The 20,729-nt window shown below is 42.1% G+C and overlaps 1 protein-coding gene across 10 annotated transcripts in view; it reads left to right on the top strand.

The window, feature by feature from the left end:
- EXTL3 (exostosin like glycosyltransferase 3) overlaps positions 1 to 20,729 on the top strand; it is an 83,261-nt gene that overhangs the window by 41,064 nt on the left and 21,468 nt on the right. For 4 of the 10 annotated variants that reach the window (XM_020282450.2, XM_012775428.3, XM_012775427.3 and 1 more), the window contains exons 2-3: positions 12,699 to 12,797; positions 14,346 to 16,975. In XM_020282450.2, coding sequence (XP_020138039.1) covers positions 14,828 to 16,975 — 2,148 coding nt within the window. In that variant the 5' untranslated portion in view covers positions 12,699 to 12,797; positions 14,346 to 14,827. Of the gene's footprint in view, positions 1 to 12,698; positions 12,798 to 13,079; positions 13,129 to 13,702; positions 13,792 to 14,345; positions 16,976 to 20,729 lie in introns of all 10 variants that reach the window. The other 6 variants (XM_075997137.1, XM_012775430.3, XM_075997138.1 and 3 more) reach the window with 3 other exon arrangements.

Here is a 20,729-nt window from a genome sequence, read left to right on the forward strand (position 1 = left end):
TCTTTTTTTTTTTTTTTTTTTTGAGACAGAGTCTCGCTTTGTTGCCCAGGCTAGAGTGAGTGCTGTGGGGTCAGCCTAGCTCACAACAACCTCAAACTCCTGGGCTCAAGCAATCCTGCTGCCTCAGCCTCCCGAGTAGCTGAGACTACAGGCATGCGCCACCATGCCCGGCTAATTTTTTCTACATATATTAGTTGGCCAATTAATTTCTTTCTATTTATAGTACAGACGGGGTCTCGCTCTTGCTCAGGCTGGTTTGGAAGTCTTGACCTCGAACAATGTGCCCGCCTCGGCCTCCCAGAGTGCTAGGATTATAGGCTTGAGCCACCTAAGAATACTGAGAGGGTTGCATCTTTATGTACAAATCTTTGTTCAACTAGAGTATATTCCCAGAAAGCAAAATTGCTGAGTCAAAGATGTGAAAATTTTAAAGACTTGTTACAAATGGCAGATTTTCAGTTTGCCTTCCTACTAACACAGTAAGAGTACTTGTCAGGTTGTGGCTGCCAGCGTAGTTCAGAGATGTACTGTGCTTTATTAACTTTATTTTAAAGTTTTAGTATGAACATTCTTTGGTTTTTTTTGTTTGTTTTTTGAGACACAGCCTTGCTCTGTCATCCTGAATAGTGTGCAGTGGCATCATCATAGCTCACTGCAACCTCAGATTCCTGGGCTCGAGCCATCCTCCTGCTTTAGCCTCCTGCGTAGCTGGAACGACAGGCACACATCACCATGCCTGGCTAATTTTTCTATTTTTAGTGGAGACGGGGTCTTACTCTTGCTCAGACTGTCTCCTGAGCTCAAGCAATCCTGCTTGGGCCTCCCAGGATGCTAACATGCCTGACCTGAACATTCTTGAAGTTAAATCTTTTTTTGTATTCATGATTCTTAAGAATAATTTGTGGAATGGAAATTCAGGGTCAGAGGTTAGGCATAGTTTTAGCACTCTTATTACTTACTGCCAAATTGCACTCCCAAAAGGTATGCCAATTTTCAATTTTAGGAGCAGAGTGTGGGAATGTTTACCCTGGATCCCGGTTAGCACCACATATTATAATTTTCCAATTATTTGCTGCTTTGCAGGTGGAAAATATCACAGTATCTTGCTTGAAATATACATTTCTTTGATTGTTAGGAAGGTTAAACACTTAAACCTGTGTATCATTTGAACCCCTTTTTTGCGTAACTTCCTGTTTATATCCTTTGACCACTGTTTTATTGTCTTTGCTTCCATTAAACTTGTTATGTTGCAAATGCTTTCCCTAATCTTTTAATCAAATTAAGCTTTTTTTCCTTCTAAATAGAACCCTTTAATTCTTTTGTAGTCAAACCTGCTGAACTTATCTGGATTCTGCTTTTGATTAGATTCCTAGAAAAGCAGCTGTACTTATCTTGAGATGAAATTACATGTATGTTTCCCTTTTCTTTTTATGGTTCATTTATTACAATTAACTCTTGAGTCCATGTGGGTCTGTTTTTGGTCTGTTTGTCATGCAAGAATCTTTTTTTTTTTTCCCCAAATAGGTAGTTGTCACATTATTTGTTGAAAAAAAATTATTGTGGTGTACTGCAACAAGATATTTTTCTTTTCTTTCTTTCCTTCTTTTTTTTTTTTTTTTTTTTTTTTTTTTTTTTGGAGACAGGGTCTTGCTCTGTTGCCCAGGCTGGAGTGCAGTGGCGTCATCATAGCTCACTGCACCCTCAAACTTCTGGGGCCTCAAGCAGTCCTCCTGCTTCTGCCTCCCAAGTAGCTGGTAGCTGGAACTGTAGGTGTGCTCCAGCCTGCCTGGCTAACTTTAAAAATTTTTTCTAGGCCGGGCGCTGTGGCTCACGCCTGTAATCCTAGCTCTTGGGAGGCCGAGGCGGGCGGATTGCTCAAGGTCAGGAGTTCAAAACCAGCCTGAGCAAGAGCGAGACCCCGTCTCTACTATAAATAGAAAGAAATTAATTGGCCAACTGATATATATATAAAAAATTAGCCGGGCATGGTGGCACATGCCTGTAGTCCCAGCTACTCGGGAGGCTGAGGCAGAAGGATCACTTGAGCCCAGGAGTTTGAGGTTGCTGTGAGCTAGGCTGACGCCACGGCACTCACTCTAGCCTGGGCAACAAAGCGAGACTCTGTCTCAAAAAAAAAAAAATTTTTTTTCTAGAGGCAGGTCTTCCTATGTTGCTCAGGCCCGTCTTGAACTCCTGGCCTCAAGCAATCTTCTTCATACTTTGGCCACCCAGAGTGCTAGGATTACAGGTGTGAGCCACTGCCCCTGGCCCAAAATAATGTTTTTCTTAATTACAAAAGTAATACATACTTACTGTAAAATGAGGTAAGACAAAATGGGTCTTGTAAGTAAACAAACAGGAGACAAATGAGAAGTAGTATACATGGCTCTAGGTCACACAGACCCGGATGGCATCTTGGCTCCTCAGCTTGCCTGCTGTATTGCCTTGAACAAGGCACCTAGCGTCAGTGATTCATCCACCACTTCTTCATCTGTAAGATAGAAATAATACCTACCCCCATGTGGTTGATGGAATGAAATAGTATGTTTGAAGTGTGTCATCTAGAGTACTGTGCCTGGCACAGTATAAATGTAAATTATTCATTATGGAAAAGCCCTTTCTCCATCTTCCATGGGTATGTATTGTTGTCTGTAGACTTTCTGCATGAATTAAAGCAACCATACACGGTTGTCTTTAGCTGTCTGTAAGTACTTTGACTCAGATGCTATCCATCTGAGTGGAGATTGCCATCAGTTCTTTGTTAGACCAGTGGTTTCGGAGCTTGCACTGTATGCTCTGCATGAAAGTCACCTGAGCACTGTGTCAAACTGCAGGGCTCTGGGCCCCACACTTGGGGGTTCTGATTCAGTTAATGTAGCATGGGCCTGGGTTTGTTACTTGAAACAGTTCTTGAGTTGTGAATCTGATTTGTACCTCTAGTTAAACTGACTGGTCAGACAATATGGTTTTGACTTGTAGGACATTATTAAGCTGGTGGGAAGAGAAACAGCTATAGGCAATAGCATAATTTTCAAGTTGAGGACTTGTCCGGGGAGTTGAGACCTCTGGGTTCAGGTTTATTGCTGACTAAACAGGTGACTTGGGGTAATCGATAATCTCATTTTACTTGTTAATGCCTATACACATTGAGCAGCGGAAGAATGCTTAGAGTTTATTGATGAATTCCTTTTGTATTCTGTGATTTGTCTGCTAGTGGCGTTTGTGGAACAACTCTGGACTTAGAAATCTACTCTGCAGGCCAAAGAATACTGGTGTTTCCTTTTCTAAAAAGGTGGCTGTTACAAGGGTGGCTCAACTCTGGTTCTCTGATAGTCTTGACTTGAGTCGCAGTAGATCAAGGCACAACCAGTTTTTCACACTTGATTTTGGCTTTTAATTGCTGATGATGTTCTATTTCCCTTATCCATCTAGGTTAAGTTTATCCAGTAGGAAACTACAGTGGTTGTTGCATTGTGAAAAACACATGGCCTTGATGATCTCCTGTAACTTGTGAATTGCCTACATGCAGTTCTTTTTTTTTTTTTTTGAGACAGAGTCTCGCTTTGTTGTCCAGGCTAGAGTGAGTGCCGTGGCGTCAGCCTAGCTCACAGCAACCTCAAACTCCTGGGCTCGAGTGATCCTTCTGCCTCAGCCTCCCGAGTAGCTGGGACTACAGGCATGCGCCACCATGCCCGGCTAATTTTTTATATATATATCAGTTGGCCAATTAATTTCTTTCTATTTATAGTAGAGATGGGGTCTCGCTCTTGCTCAGGCTGGTTTTGAACTCCTGACCTTGAGCAATCCGCCCGCCTCGGCCTCCCAAGAGCTAGGATTACAGGCGTGAGCCACAGCGCCCGGCCTACATGCAGTTCTTACAGGTCATTCTTTATCTACAATTAACTTACCTGGAAGATACCTTTTGTTTTTTGAACAACAGAAGAGAGAAACCAGAATCTTAACAGCTGTGATAGTATTGGAACGTTTGTTTTGGTGCTTATTAACATCCTTCCTGATTTCATGAATTAGGTACTATCTTTCCTCGACAGGCTGTTTGTCATGCCTGTGCTTAGTAAGGAAATGAGGAAATGATGTTCTTTTGGGTTGTTAGTATTTAAAAACAAAACCAAACCTCTGAAATATTGCTTTCCGCCACCTTACTGAAATGATTTCCTGTACAGAACTTTCTTTACCTAATTTGAAGGGCTGTGGCAATGGCAACAACAGCAAAAATGTGCAAATAGTTGTATAGAACCTGCACCTGGGTTTTCATGACATTCTGCCTGCCTGATGGGCCAATTCTGACCTAAATGAAAAAGAGAAAATAGAACTTTGTGCACAGATATATAGGTGGGTCATAGTATGCTGGCAATAATATTTTGCTGAGTATATTATTTCCTTGTATTTAAATATGAATATAGTTGGTTTTAGGTTTTGGAATGGTATTACCATGTGTTTCAATGATGATTAGTCATTATTCATGGTTTCAGTGGGGCAATAGTAATATGGATAATGTAAAATAATTTATGCATGATGTGTATGTATGTGTGTGTACACTGTGTTCTCTGAATTAATATCAAAGTCAGTTTAACATAATGATTGAGGCATTAAGGGTTTGAGCCTTTGAGTCAGGTTGCTTTGGTTTGAATTCAAGTTTTACCACTAAATACGGATTACCTTGGGCAAGTATTTTGGCCTCTGTTTTGGTTTCCTCCTGTACCAACTGGGAATAACAGTAGTACCTATCTTTAAGGATTCTTGCGAGGATTAAGTTTGTATGTTGAGAAATACTGTAATAGATCTAACCTGACACAGTAGGCATTCAGTAAATGTTAGCTATTATCATAATTATTTAACATATTAAAGTCCATTGGAGGTTTCATTTGGGAACACCTGGAAAGTGGCTTCTCTGTTTCTTGCTCCATTCTCCCTTCATTTCTTTCAGATGTAATGCGTGATCATGTGGGACAGCTACCCCCTTCCCTCCCTTCTGCTTCTCCCATCTCTCCCATTGAGTGTCTTAGTGTAGTTTAATTATTTTGTTTGCAGAAAATGATACAATTTTATTGAAAGACAGTAAAGAAGACCTACATAAACAGATATTCCAAATCCGTGATAGGAAGTTTCAATATCAGAGTGTTTTGGTTTTAAAAGAAAAAAAGTCTGTTGGATGGTTGTTATATCAACATACTCTTGAGAGAAAAGTCCTGAAAGGGCACAGATAATGTTCTTGCTGGTCATTAAAAAGTTTGCTGTTGTGATAAGGAATGTTACTAGAGAGCATTGGTGTGTTGAGGTGTAGAGGTGAGAAAATGAAGGGGAAGTACAAGTACACACAGAACTCTGAACTGGAACTCTGTGTCCTGGCTTCTCAGCCTACCTCTTGGACTTTCAAATAGATTACTTACCATTTCAGCTTTCCAGGAACACGGCTTGTTTCAGTCCTCAAGTGAGTAGCTAGCAGATCAAGAATTCTACTTTCCACTTATCAAACAAAAATTTTTGATTAGGGAAAGAGTAAAAAGTAGGACATCAGCCTGCTCTGAATGATAAATCTCTAATTGTATACAACTGTTTTGGATTCTTTTCTTGGCTAGGAGAAGACACTGCTGTGATGACCCAGTAGTCATAAGAAATGCTCTTGCTGCCATTGTAACTTGAAGGTGTACACGTCTGTGTTGCTGACCATTGGAAAAGGGCTGGCAGAAGAGAGGTGAAGATGGGAAAGCTAAATTTGAGAGTCATCCAATTAGGGGTGCTAACTGCAGCTAATTGCCAAGTCTAGGAGGTGAAGCTGGTGGGAAGGGGGCCAAGGACAAACCTGTGTATTTAGGGAGTGGTGAAAAGGAGCAGTGGTGATGGACAACCAGGAGAGTGGATGATTCAGGGGTATGAAATACAGACTAGCAATATGAGATGCGGAGACTGGGTGAGAATGGCAAAATACTTTGATAGGAAAAATAAAAGAAAATATGAATAAATGGAGAAATTTTTTTCCCTTCTGGATAGGATTAACAATATTAAAGTAACACTTTACTACTTAAATGAATACTTCTCTACTTAAATGCAGTATGATAGAATTCTGTTTATGTGTTTCAGTATTTTTGTGCCGATATTCATGAGAGAGATTTGTAGGGTTTTTTTTGTACTGTCATTGGTTTTGGCATTAGGGTGATGCTAGGTTTATAAAATGAACTAGGGAAATGTTCCATCCTCTGGAAGAGATGGTATAGAATATTGTGTTTAGTTTTCTTTAAATGTTTAGTAGATTTCTTCAGTGAAACCATCTGGGGCTGGATATTTATTTTCTGGGAGTTTTTAAATTATGAAGTCAATTTAATAGTTATATAAGACTGATTCAGATTATCTGTTTCATACTGAGTTGTGCTAGTATTTTTCAAGGCATCCATTTAAGTGTGTAGGGTTGTTTGTAGACTGCCGTTACTGTCTTTTTGATGCCCATAGGGATTGTGGTAATAGTCCCTTTTTCATTCCTGATATTGGTAATTTGTGTTTTCTTTGTTTCTTTGTTCTTGCAGATCATCTTATTGATTTTTCTCTTTTTTATTTCATTGATTTCTGCTCTTAATTTCCTTTCTTTTGGGTTTATTTTGTTCTTTTTCTGAGTTCCTTAAGTAGAAGGATAGGTTGCTGATTTGAGACTTTTCTCTAATGTAAGCATTTCATGCATAAATTTTCCTCTTAGCACTACTTCTAGTTGTGTCCCACAGATATTTTTCATCTGCAATTTCTTATTCTTTACAGTAACCCTAGTGTAGGTAGGGGTTTTCAGCATCACTTTTCAAAGGAGGAAATAGACTCAGAGAGATCCTGTAACATTCCTAAATTCTCAAGGCTGAGCTGAGTCCTGAGCTGGGTAGTCTAGCTGCAAGTCCGTGTGTCCTCCAAACCTCCTCTTTTTATTTTACAGTGTATTATTTGCCTTGAATCAAGTCCATATAGGCTCCAAATTTCAAACTTCATTAAGGATGAATACGTAAACTAACTAGTTTTATTTAGGATTATATAGTATTATATACTATAGTATATAACTAGTATTATTTATTGAGCAGTGCCCTGGTGCTATGTGGTATTCTGTAGGGGGATTTCAAAAGTGGTGACAAAAATAGTCTTTTTGTAAGGAGTTTAATCCAGCTGGAGAGAAAACTAATGAACAGTTGGTTAAATTCTCAGTTCTCTGATATTAACTGAGTACAGTGGGGAGTTTAGAGAATTGGGAAATCTATTGTAGATTTTATGCATGAGGTAAGCCTTGAAGGGCAGTAGGATTTGGGTAAGTGGAAAAGAATAAGAATGTCATTCCCAGTGTCTGTAAATGTGTCTGTGTACTGGGGAGTGAGCCGGGGAAACTGGGACAAGACCACAACTTGAGCCAGCTTTCTTCACATTGGGATAGTGCTCGAAAGGTTTGTGATTAGAACAGGTGGAATAGTTTAAATAGGGTGACTAGGCAGAGCAAACCTTGAGTATAGAGGATCTTGTAAGTGAAGAAGTGATTATGAGCAGAGGAGACTCATATGGTGAATAAGCAGTTTTAAAAATAGAAAACTTGGCAAAACATGTGAACTTGGTGGTGCATGAAAAGAGATATACAGATATTCAATAAACAAACACAAATTGTTCACCCTCCAATAAGAATAAAGGTAAATAAAAACAATGGAATGACATTTTTCCTACTAAATTGTGAGGTTTAAAAAAAAGTGTTATTCAATTAAATTACTGCTTAACTGTAGGAACAGACTCTGAAATCTCAGTGGCTTACTCTAATAAAAGCTTATTTTTCACATCACGGTCTGGTGTGGGTCAGTGTCGCGCCCGCCTCGCCAGCAAGGAAGACGCGGCAACTGGAGTTCTTCTGACAGTGCTTTAATGGGGTTCCCTTTAGACTTACATGATGCGGAAGACCCAGCCCGGCAGCACGCAGGCTGCTATATACCCTAGAAGCACAACCCCTAAGCTGGGATAGGCCGCTCAGCTGTCGAGCCGCCAAAGCATTGGTCCATAGTAGGATCCTTCATTTGCATGCTTGCGCCACAGGGTAACCGACAATTGCGCGTGCGCTGAACTTGTTTACTGCTCTAGGCAAAGCCGGAAACAGGCGCCATCTTGTAATGGCGTTGACACCGCGCCCCACAGGTCAGGTGGTTTTTCTTAGGGCTCTCCAATGGTGACAGGGACCTACCTTGGTTCTAACTGGCAGTTGCATAATTTTGGAGGTTTTGCTTTTAGCCTGTCAGGTGAGGGTAGGGAGAGAGAATCCATACCTGTTCTTAACTGCCTTTGACTGTAAAAGACACATTAGTTTTCACAGTTCTTTTACAAGAGGGGATTGGTTTAGTAAATTATAGTCTTTATTATGGGATGATATTCAGCTATTAATGATCATGTAGTAGTGTCCAGTGATGTGGGACATTAGACTCTTCTTGGTATAAGTAAAAACGGTTACCAAAAAGAACATATGATATCCCATTTTTGTAAACATGTTTATACATGCTTAGAAATACAACTGGTGGAGGTCTCCGGTTTTGCAAAATAGCAGACGAAATATAAAAGTCTGTACTACAAGATGCATATTGTACTCTCCAGAAAGAAAGGTAAATCTCATTTAAAAAGAGGGGTTTAGGGATTGAAAATCAAAGCATCTGGTGAGCAGTCTGATGCTGTCATCCCTTAAGGTGTTTGCTAGTTTTTTGAACTTGTGTTTTAATTTTTGAAGAAATGAGAAGAAAAGTCTTGAGTCTGTGAGTATTAGAATTGAGACAACAGATATGACTATGGATCTTGAAAGGACTGAATATTTATTTAGAAAAAATCTGCTTGCAAACACACAGAGACATCTCTCTTAGCAAGGATCCTGAATTGATGGGGGATGGGGCCTCCACTGAGAACTCGTGGCCACAGGTTTTCTTCCTGTAGGTTTTGTGTTTAAATTTATAATGCCTGTGTTGTGGGGGGGATCCTAGATGGAGAAATTGACCTAAAAAGTGGTCTAAGGCTGATAATATGACAGAAGTATCTGTCAAACAGAGACTATTTCTAGAAGAACACATCCTCAACCCAAACACATAGATTTCCCAGAAATAAAGCACTAGTCTAGATGAACTCAATACAGAATTTGCAAAGCATGTGAGGAAACAGTCCACCATTCTTCTGTGAGCAAAAACTAGCAGATAGAACAAACTAAACCATGAAGAGAGGAATAGAAAACATGAGAAAGAACAAAGTGCTGTCATAAAATAAAGGCAAATCAAAAAATAAAAAATCCAGTATAATTTCTGGAGGTGTAAAATAGTCATTGAAATTAAAATCCAGTTAGTAGGCTACATAGCAGCTTAGACACAGAAGAGAGAATTAATGAACTAGATCAGGAGTTGGCAAACTGCAGCCTGTGTGCTAAATCTGGGTTGTGGCCTGTTTTTTTGCAGTTTACATGGTAAGAATGGTTTTCACTTTTTTTTTTAAGACAGAGTCTCACCCTGTCACCTAGGCTGGTATGAAATGGTCATACCAGCCATACCATCATAGCTCACTGCAGCCTCAAACTCCTGGGCTTGAGCGATCCTCGTGCGTCAGCCTCCCAAGTAGCTGACACTATAAGCATGTACCACCATGCCAGGCTAATTTTTCTTCTTTATTGTAGAGACAGGGTCTCACTATATTGCCCAGGCTGGTCTTGAACTCCTAGACTCAAGTGATCCTCCCCTGTCCTCCCAAAGTGCTGGGATTATAGATATGAGCCACCCTGCCCACCCTGGTTTTCATATTTTTTAAATGGTTGTTTGGAAAAAAAAAAAAGCAAAATATGCAACAGACTGTATACGACCTAAAAATGTAAAATACGTACTCTCTGGCTCTTTACTGGAAAAATTTCCTGACCTCTAAACTAGATAACTCTCAGGAAAATTCCATAGGTAGCACAAAAGACAGAGAGAAAATATGAGAGGTTAAAAGACATGGAGAATGGAATGAGGAGGTCTGACTTACATCTATCGATCTAATAGGAAGAGTTCAAGGAGAGAATAAGGTACAGACAATATTCAAAGAGATAATAGCTGAGAATTTTCTAGAGTAATGAAAGATATGAATCCTAAGATTCAGAAAGTTCAGTGAGACCTGCACCAAAAACAAGGCAAAAATTCTACATGTAGAATGTTTGTATTGAAACCCCAGAACTCCAAAGACAAAAAGATCTTACGGTAACTGAATGCAAAGCCAAAGTACCCACAAGATACAATTAAACTGACATCCCATTTCTCAGTAGCAATGATGAAATCCAGAGGATTCTTCAAAGTGTTGGTGAAAAAGGATTGTTAACCTGCATTGTAATTATTATTACAAAAAATAATTGATATTATTTGGCAGGAGGTCAGATGTGGAGGAGTTGGAGAAATTAAAAATCACCCCAACACTTATAATAGACTACAGTTTTTTATTCACTATCTAATTTTTCTTTCTTTTTTTTTCTTGAGACAGAGTCTCACTCTGTTGCCTAGGCTAGACTGCTGTGGCATCAGCCTAGCTCACAGCAACCTCAAACTACTGGGCTCAAGCAATCCTTCTGCCTCAGCCTCCTGAGTAGCTGGGACCATAGGCATGCACCACCATGCCCGGCTAATTTTTATATATATATTTTTAGTTGTCCAGCTAATTTCTTTCTAGTTTTTTAGTGGAGACAGGGTCTTGCTCTTGCTCAGGCTGGTCTCGAACTCCTGAGCTCAAATGACCTGCCCACCTCAGCCTCCCAGAGTGCTAGGATTACAGGCATGAGCCACCCACCCGGCCTCACTATCTAATTTTTATAACAATCCTGAACATGAGCGTTATCTTCTTACAGTTGAAAGAAGTGTACCTCAGAGTGGTTAGATGACGATCTAACAGCTTATAAAGTGGGATTTGATCCAGACCTAGCTGGCTCTGAGGTCTATACTCTTTCCTGGATATCACGTTGTTTCTAGCTTGTAAGATTGGAAGATTGTAGTATCTTGGGCAGAGCTAGAGGTTGTTGGAAGGAGGACGTTATTAATATTTGGAAGCATGAAGTGACATGACGTACCCTAGGAGGGTACCCTGAGAGTGTCCTTTAGGGAGTTGGGGATCCTCGACTACTAGTAGAAAGCAGAAGGGCTCAGGTCGGAGTGTGTCTTTGGAGGGAATCTGACCAGGGGTGATGGTTATAGCAGTGTAAGTGGATGGATGATGCATTGACAGGTTTTGTTGAGAGCCTTGGGGAGCACTTTCAGTCTGAGGCAGGAGGAAAACTGGGTGCCAGCAAAGCAGAAAGGAAGAATGAGTCAGGGAAATAGGCACCAAAACGTACAGAAATGAAGGGAAGAATCGAGAATTTGTAGGATGAGAAATGGGTGTGGTGATGGAGCAGTGATCCATGCAGACAAAGTTCCTGCCTTAAGGATTAGGCTTTGGTGGGGGAAGGTAGGTAATAAATAAATGAGAAGATATTATGGAGGAAGTCAATAGATCAGTGCTGGAAAGCGTCAGTGGGTAAGAAGGACTACTTTAAAAGACCTGGAGGATGAGAAAGTGTCAACCAGGGAGAAGCCTGGAGAAGAACCTATCAGACAAAAGGAAGAGCAAGTATTAATAGAAAGATTCTGAGGCAGTAAAGAGCGCGGCTTGGTGGAGGAGTTGAAAGGGCCAGTGTAGCTGCAGTTGAGTGAGCAAGGGGGACCAGCGGTGGCCAATGAGACAGGTAGGTCCCCCGGGCTAGTTACAGTACAGTGCGAAGCCGATGGAAACATTTAAGGAGGGGAGACACGTCTAGTTCAAGCTCTAAGAAGATGATCCTGCTTGCTGTGTGTACAGTGCATCGTAGGGGCAGGAACAGCAGCTGACAAGTTAGACATTCAGTGCTGTGGCAGGTAACTGAGAATTAATAAGACGTGTATTGTATTTGCAATGAAAAAAAATCTCTGAAGATTGCTCCTAATCAGTGTTTCAGTGACATTTCTAGATGCTAATATGTCGTCATTTTCTAGAGAATGACAGAAGAGATTCTGAGGGTTTTCATTTTCTTTTGTGCTTGAAATAATTTAATTAGCTGTTTAGAAATGAAAGTTTGTGCTATTGGACTTTTTTTTTTTTTTTTTTTTAAAGAGATGAGGTAGCCAGATCATAGCTCCCTGCAGCCTTGAACTCCTGGGCTCAAGTGATCCTTCTGCCTCAGCTTCTTGAGTAGTTGAGACTATAGATACACAACACCATGTCTGGCTAGTTAAAAAAAATTTTTTTTTTTTGTAGAGATGGGGTCTTGCTATGTTGCCCAGGCGGGTCTTGAACTCCTGGGTTCCAGTGATCTTTCCGCCTCGGCCTCCCAAAGTGCTGGGATTATAGGCGTGAGCCACCACACCTGGCCAGTATATACTTTTAAAAAAATAAGGACTTTACCATATTTTAGTGTTTTGTTTTATTTCCTCTTAGAACACAAAAATAGGTATCGTGTGCATGGTTTACCTAGGAGAGTCCCAGTTTATACCTGTTGTCCTGGCGTATTTATTAATAGTCCCCCTTTCACTCAAGGAGTCTCTGGACAGTAAATTCTTAGGTCACCTTATACACATAACGGAAGCCTTTCCATAGGGGACATTAAATTCTTTAATAGCACCTTCAGTATTGAGTATTTTTCAAACAGTGTGTCATTTTTCTATTTTCTTTTAAATTAGGAGAGCAAGCCCTGGAGTTCACTATTTCAAGAAATCGTGTACTGAAGTGTAACGCTACGTAAGTCGCTACGTAAGTCACAGGAAGGATCCTGAAACGTGGTAAGGACGGAGTGAATCGTCTGGATGGCCTTGATTATGTTTCCTTTTTTTTTTCTTCGACTCCATTGTTTCTTTATGATTTGATCATAAGTGCAGAGAATATTCTTTTGAAAGCAACAAGACATTTAAACATTTGAGTCAAAGGGATAATGCAAATGCTTTGGACATACTGACCTACATTCTTTGGAGTATTTGGTCAGCTGTTAATTATCCAAGTTTAGATTATCGAAATACTTAAAACTTTTAGCAACAACGTCATCAACTTTTTGTTTCTACTTACAGGGAGAGAAGACGCTGCCAAACCTTTAATAGTCATGCATCTTTAACAAAGGTAGACTCTAGATAGAGTGTACCTCTATGAAGCATACTTACTTACTTTATACTTCTTGTAGTAGTGCCCTGTTGTTTGTTTACATCTGATCTCTTAGGCTAGAGGAAGGAAGTTCCATGAGGTCAAGGATTATTATACATTCTAGATTATCCCACAGTTATACTTGGCATGTCTTAGACATGTTAAAGGTATGATGGATATTTTTTGGGAGAAATGAATGAAAGAGATAGGGAATATTCTTTGGCACAGTGTATTATGAATTCTTCTAGATGTGTTGCATTTGAAGGAAAACAAGGGGAAAGTTTCTGTAGCCTGTGATACTGAAGTTCGATAAGAGAACAGGACTGGGAATGTTTCCGAATTGATTAGCCTAAAGTACCCTCACATCTTCTCTGCTTTATTTTCATAGCTAGCAATGTGATATATTGTTATCTCTGTGTGCTTATCTCCATTTTAGAAGCTTAGGAAACTGAGGTCTGATAGCAAGTCTGTCCCCAAAGGATGAGGAATAATGCCTCTCACTTCTAAGTATAGTGTTCTTTCTAAAAGACCAAGTTGCTATTTATATTTTAAGAAAGAGCACATGATGTCTGCTAATGGAAGATAAATGAGGAGCAAACTAGGAAGTACATTTTGTCCCTGGATTACTGCATCTACTACTGGGTAAAGATCAAAAGAATTCCCTTCAACCCTTTTCAACTCTAAATTTAACAAACTGAGCTTCTCAGAGTCTTTTTTTTTTTTTTTTTGTTAAGTAGTTCAAAAGGGGACTTTCATGTTAGGAGTGAGAGTGAGCTACCCAGGTTGGATAGGAAGGTGTTCCTCTTCATCTAAAGATGATGCCCAGGTCTAGAATAGAATAACAAGTTGTCACTGCAGACATCTCTGCCCTCTGTTGAATTTAGCTGAACATAATGTTATGGGGCCCTAGGGCTGTTCCAGATCCGGTTAACTAGGGAGAGGGTGGATGGTGAGGGGGCATAAACTGAAGCTGTTTCAGGCACTTACCTTTTTCCATTTCTTATTAACCACAAGTAAAATACCCACACCAGACAAAGTCTCTCTATTGGCCTTATGATGTTCTTTAAGATACATGCCATTGTTCCAACCATTGTTCCATCTTATAAGGTTGAAACATTTTCTAGAAATGTGCTGGGGGTGGGGCGGGTGTTGAATATAATATTTTTAAGACTGACATGATTCTCTTTCTTTTGCAGGCCTGAGTGTTGACAATGACATCGATAAGAGGCTGGCATTTCCTTCTGTTCTAACCAACCACTGTGTAACTGCGAATGGGAACTATGCATATTTGTTGGTCAGCAAAACCAAGGAACAAGAGCTATGGCAGTTGAAAACGTCTGTCTGATTCCAGGATATTTTTCCTGCGTTTTATCATCAGGAACCTTCTCCCTTTCATCTCGGCCACAATGTGGTACCTTTTACCGTTGGATAAAGATTAAGGACATGTTTTTTGGTCAACAACCAGAACTTAAAATCTGCTGGAATAGGATCAGAGACCATTTCGGTTGCAGCTGAGGAAAATGAAATTTCCATTTTATCTGGTGCCTTGTACCGGGAGCACGCTGACTCTTCTGGAAACGAACGTGTGAATGAAACGAGGTTGAGTTCTGTCGCGTAGAAGCTCCCGGTTATGGCGAGTGAGCCGACGTGACCAGAGGGGCAGAGCCGCGGGGCACTCATGACGGGCTATACCATGTTGCGGAATGGGGGGGCGGGGAACGGAGGGCAGACCTGCATGCTGCGCTGGTCCAACCGCATCCGCCTCACCTGGCTCAGCTTCACCCTCTTCGTCATCCTGGTGTTCTTCCCCCTCATCGCCCACTACTATCTCACCACTCTGGACGAGGCCGACGAGGCCGGCAAGCGGATTTTTGGCCCACGGGCCGGCAGCGAGCTCTGCGAGGTAAAGCACGTGCTGGATCTGTGCCGCATTCGCGAGTCGGTGAGCGAAGAGCTCTTGCAGCTGGAAGCCAAGCGGCAAGAGCTGAACAGTGAAATCGCCAAGCTGAATCTGAAGATTGAGGCCTGCAAGAAGAGCATCGAGAATGCCAAGCAGGACCTGCTGCAGCTCAAGAACGTCATCAGCCAGACCGAGCATTCTTACAAAGAGCTGATGGCCCAAAACCAGCCCAAACTTTCTCTGCCCATCCGACTGCTCCCAGAGAAAGACGATGCTGGCCTTCCTCCCCCAAAGGTCATCCGGGGTTGCCGGCTGCACAACTGTTTTGATTATTCTCGTTGCCCTCTCACCTCTGGTTTTCCAGTCTATGTTTATGACAGTGACCAGTTTGTCCTCGGCAGCCACCTGGATCCCTTGGTCAAGCAGGCTTTTCAGGCTACGGCGCGAGCCAATGTTTATGTTACAGAAAATGCAGACATTGCCTGCCTGTATGTGATCCTAGTGGGAGAAATGCAGGAACCGGTAGTGCTGCGGCCTGCCGAACTCGAGAAGCAGTTGTATTCTCTGCCACACTGGCGGAGAGATGGACACAACCACGTCATCATCAACCTGTCGCGGAAGTCAGATACACAGAATTTACTCTATAACGTCAGTACGGGCCGTGCCATGGTGGCCCAGTCCACCTTCTATGCTGTCCAGTACAGACCTGGCTTTGACTTGGTAGTGTCGCCACTAGTCCATGCCATGTCGGAACCCAACTTCATGGAAATCCCACCACAGGTGCCAGTGAAGCGGAAATATCTCTTCACCTTCCAGGGTGAGAAGATCGAGTCCCTGCGATCCAGCCTGCAGGAGGCCCGCTCCTTTGAAGAAGAAATGGAGGGCGACCCTCCAGCCGACTATGACGACCGGATCATTGCCACCCTGAAGGCAGTGCAGGACAGCAAGCTAGATCAGGTCCTGGTAGAGTTTACCTGCAAGAACCAGCCTAAACCCAGCCTGCCTACGGAGTGGGCGCTGTGTGGGGAGCGGGAGGACCGCTTAGAGTTGCTGAAGCTTTCCACCTTTGCCCTCATCATCACCCCCGGGGACCCTCGCTTGGTCATCTCCTCTGGGTGTGCAACACGGCTCTTCGAAGCCCTGGAGGTCGGTGCTGTCCCCGTGGTGCTGGGGGAGCAGGTGCAGCTTCCGTACCAGGACATGCTGCAGTGGAATGAGGCGGCCCTGGTGGTGCCCAAGCCCCGAGTCACCGAGGTCCATTTCTTGCTAAGGAGTCTCTCGGACAGTGACCTCCTGGCTATGAGGCGGCAAGGCCGCTTTCTCTGGGAGACTTACTTCTCCACTGCTGACAGTATTTTTAATACCGTGCTGGCCATGATTAGGACTCGCATACAGATCCCCGCTGCTCCCATCCGGGAAGAGGCAGCGGCTGAGATACCCCATCGGTCAGGCAAGGCCGCGGGGACCGACCCCAACATGGCCGACAACGGGGACCTGGACCTGGGGCCGGTGGAAACAGAGCCACCGTACGCCTCGCCCAAATACCTCCGCAACTTCACGTTGACTGTCACTGACTTTCACCGCAGCTGGAACTCTGCTCCAGGGCCCTTCCATCTGTTCCCCCACACACCCTTTGACCCTGTGTTGCCCTCGGAGGCCAAATTCTTGGGCTCAGGGACCGGATTTCGGCCTATTGGTGGTGGAGCTGGGGGTTCTGGCAAGGAGTTCCAGGCAGCCCTTGGAGGCAATGTTCCCCGAGAGCAGTTCACCGTGGTGATGCTGACTTACGAGCGGGAGGAAGTGCTTATGAACTCTTTGGAGAGGCTGAATGGCCTCCCTTACCTGAACAAGGTCGTGGTGGTGTGGAATTCTCCCAAGCTGCCCTCAGAGGACCTTCTGTGGCCCGACATTGGTGTCCCCATCATGGTAATAGAAAAAAGCAGTTTTACCGCATGAAATAGTATTAATAGTTCTCTTGTAATCCGTTTTCCATTTTTCTTTAGCTATCTTAACTTTTAGTAGAAAGGAATATATACATGCCTTTTTTTTTTTTAACCTGTACAGATTCTATTCCCCATGAACTCTGTGCTTGCTGCTTTTTCAGGCCTTGCCACTTGCATTGTTGCTACTCAGTTCCTAAATCTGCTGAGGCCCTCCAGAACGGAAATTGACACTGGAGCCATGAAGGTTCACAAAACTGCTCATAGTCTTCTCCCATTGATGATGGTAACAGTGATGAGAAAGTTAACACTTAGGATGTAGGCGCTATAATTAACATTATATGACATATCGTTATCACTGTTTCTTCATTTTATATCTGTGGGAACTTAAGGCTTAATTAATTTGCCCAAGGTCACGGTGAGTAATGGAGGAGTTGAGTTTTGTACGTCCAATTACAGAAACTGCTGTTTTAATCGCTTCCTAAAAGGATTTAGGAAGAAGACCTGTGTCATTTCCCAGGATGTTATAGAAGTGTTTCTGAAGACTGGATTCGTGGTTTGGTGTTTGGGAGTTGGACAACCAACTCCAATTGAACCTTCTTTTCTAGAGTGCCTTGTAGATTCTTCCTCATTTTTTAACCCCATCTCTCATGGTTAAGTGCTATATTTTACTGGAAAAAATAATAGCTAAATATGTAGGATAGGGCTTTAGTTCTGAGGGCTTTGTTTATCCACCTGCTGAATTAAACTTGGCAATCTAGAAGAGAGATGGCAACCTGTCTGTCTTAAATGAGAAGCCTTAGAGCAAGTCTTAAGCAAAGTGTCAACTAATCAACCGGCAGCGTAAGTACTTTCCAGGAAAAGGTAGCAAGGGAGGGCAAAAGGTCTGATGGGCCATGCATTGCTAGAATTCCAGTTTTTTAAAAATGTATTTCATTGGGGAGCTAATTCATTTGAATTATTTTCTAAGCAGTAGCATGGTGTAATAAGAAAAGTATGAGGGGGCCGGGCGCGGTGGCTCACACCTGTAATCCTAGCACTCTGGGAGGCCGAGGCGGGTGGATTGCTCGAGGTCAGGAGTTTGAAACCAGCCTGAACAAGAGCGAGACCCTGTCTCTACTATAAATAGAAAAAAATTAATTGGCCAACTAATATATATATATATATATAATTAGCCGGGCATGGTGGCGCATGCCTGTAGTCCCAGCCACTCAGGAGGCTGAGGCAGCAGGATTGCTTGAGTCCAGGAGTTTGAGGTTGTTGTGAGCTAGGCTGACACCGTGGCACTCACTCTAGCCTGGGCAACAAAGTGAGACTCTGTCTCAAAAAAAGAAAAGAAAAGTATGAGGTTTGGAATAATACAGACCGGGGATTAAGTAGTCATTTTGTGATCTTTGGTAAGTTAATTAACTTTTTTGACCTCAGGGTTAAAGAGAAATCCAAGATAAGACAAGGAATACCTTCTAGAAAGGTACTCAATGATTATATGATTCCTTCTTACCCTTAATGTCAAAAGGAGATGGAAGCCTGTGTGCATATTCTGCCCGTGTTGTGGAGCTTCAGCTGACTCCACTGACACAGGTTGCTTGCAACCTCCAAATCATTTCTCTTTGTGTCGTAGCTGTTACTGCCCACTTACTCCTGGACAAAGCACCTACCAATCTTTGCTTTAAATTGTCTTTCTTAATGATGCTGCTAGTCTTTTCTTGTATTTTATTACTTAATTTATAATCTGAGGCTATTCAAAGACTGTAGGGTTATAAAGACTTTTGATCCTAGAGTTTATCTTGTGTAATAAAAGTTTTGTGAATAGGGAGATTTCTATTATAGAACTTCTTCCAAAATAAATTTCACTTTTCTTTCTCAATTTCAACTTTATTAGTGTCATTGAAATAAAAAAACAACAAGGATTTGCTCTATGAGAAGGTAGATGCTGCTCAAATAGTAGAATAATAAAGCAGCCTTTGTTTTCCATTTTTTCCTGAGTTTTCTTTGATTTTCATAGGGATATAGAGAAGCTGGTGCCACCCGGTTAACAATGACTGAAATTCATCAGAGAACTTGCCAGAACTAATCCTTTCTTTTAACTCTGGTGGGAAATAAGTAGTCCTCTTTGATTACTGGGCAGCCCATTGCAATAGTACAATACCTAGTTGGAAGATGCCAGAAACTTTCCAAACAGGAGGCCATCTAAATAGCTTTCTCATATTAGGAATACAAACTTTTTCTAGTTCTTTTAAAAAAAGAAGAAACAACTTCAAGCTAGAGAATTTCCCTCCAGTCTCTCTCTCTCTCTTTTTTTTTTTTTATTAGTTTAGATTTTAAATGTACATGTATCCCTCCAGTCTCTAAATATTCTGACTGTGCTTTCTGTTTAAGAGAAGCAGGTGTTTGGGGCAGCAGTTGAAATTACTCACTTCTTAGGTGTAGACCCAGTTGTCAGGACTAGAGAGAGGCTGGCAGCTCTCTCCCCTACAGGAAAATGGCGCTGCTATAAATTTTAGAGTGGTTTTTCCACTTAGACGTAGACATAACCTATTGATTACATTAAGGTTAATAAATCTTTATATGAATTTAGCACCAGGGTGGTTCCAGGCGATCTCTCAGATTCCAGTCCTTCAGGCAGAATGACTTGAAATCAGCATATTGGCTAAACAAATCAACCCAGGAACCCCCATGCCATTTCAGAAAGTGCTGAGCAATTTGTGCTGCTCTTATGTTCAGGTTCCCAACTGAGCAATAGGCATAAATGCTGGATATCTGGGCTGTGAGGCATTTTGAGCCCTAGCTATTTAAGTGGAGGATTGTCTTAGGGGTGCCTGATAGGACTTGTATATTAAAGTTACTCTTTTCTAGGTATTAGTTACATAACAAAGAGCTCTAGCTTAGGTTGAAGGTGATCTTCATCACTGCCATCCTTGGACACTCCTGTTCCACATGCTCTGTGTAAGAAGAACAACAGCTCAGATAGGGTGGCGGCTGGGCAAGGAGACGGGACTTGCAGAGGGGGGGAGCGGTGCCGCCAGTGGAAGCGGGTCCCTATCTGATGGCGGAGGACTGCCAGACACACAGGCGGTGGTGAGTCCGTGCTCTCTCCCAGGTGCTGCATAATTTGTAAACACTTGAGTCGGGTTCCTTAGCTCCTGGAGCATGATAGCAGAGATAACTAATGAAAGTCAAATAGAGAGTATTATCATTATGAGGGACTTGAGATCTAGTCTTTTGAAAAACTCTCTGCTAGCTTGGGGACCACCACTTGGCTCCTTTAAGAGGTTCCACTGTTTCTAGACCTCCATTGTTTCTGACGCTATGTCGATGGGTTCCAAATTTTGGTTTTGCTGTATGTAATGTGTGGCTCTCTCTGGCTGCTTTCAGGACTTTTTTTAAAAAAAAATATTTGGTTTTTAGCAGTTTGATAAGCCTCAGCATGGTTTACTTTGATTTTTGATTCTGGAAAGTGTTGATTTGTTTTGTTTTAGCAGGCAGTTACTTTTGTTGGACTCACACTGAAAAATTCTGTCTCAAATGCAACTCATACGTTAGTCAAGCTCCTTCATAATGAGCTGCTTTGCTCACATGAACCAAGCATGCACGGTGGGCAGAGACTGGGCAGTTCAGATGTAGAAATTAGAGCTTCCGTCTTTTGCTTTCTCCTTTCTGGAGTTTCCTCCTCTCTTTCCAGGGGCTGTGGTTGCCCCCAAATGCTTTCCTCTTATTCTTCAAGCCGAAAGACTGGGTTT

The sequence above is a fragment of the Microcebus murinus genome, chromosome 24, assembly GCF_040939455.1.
Source record: "Microcebus murinus isolate Inina chromosome 24, M.murinus_Inina_mat1.0, whole genome shotgun sequence".
Taxonomy (NCBI): Eukaryota; Metazoa; Chordata; class Mammalia; order Primates; family Cheirogaleidae; genus Microcebus; species Microcebus murinus.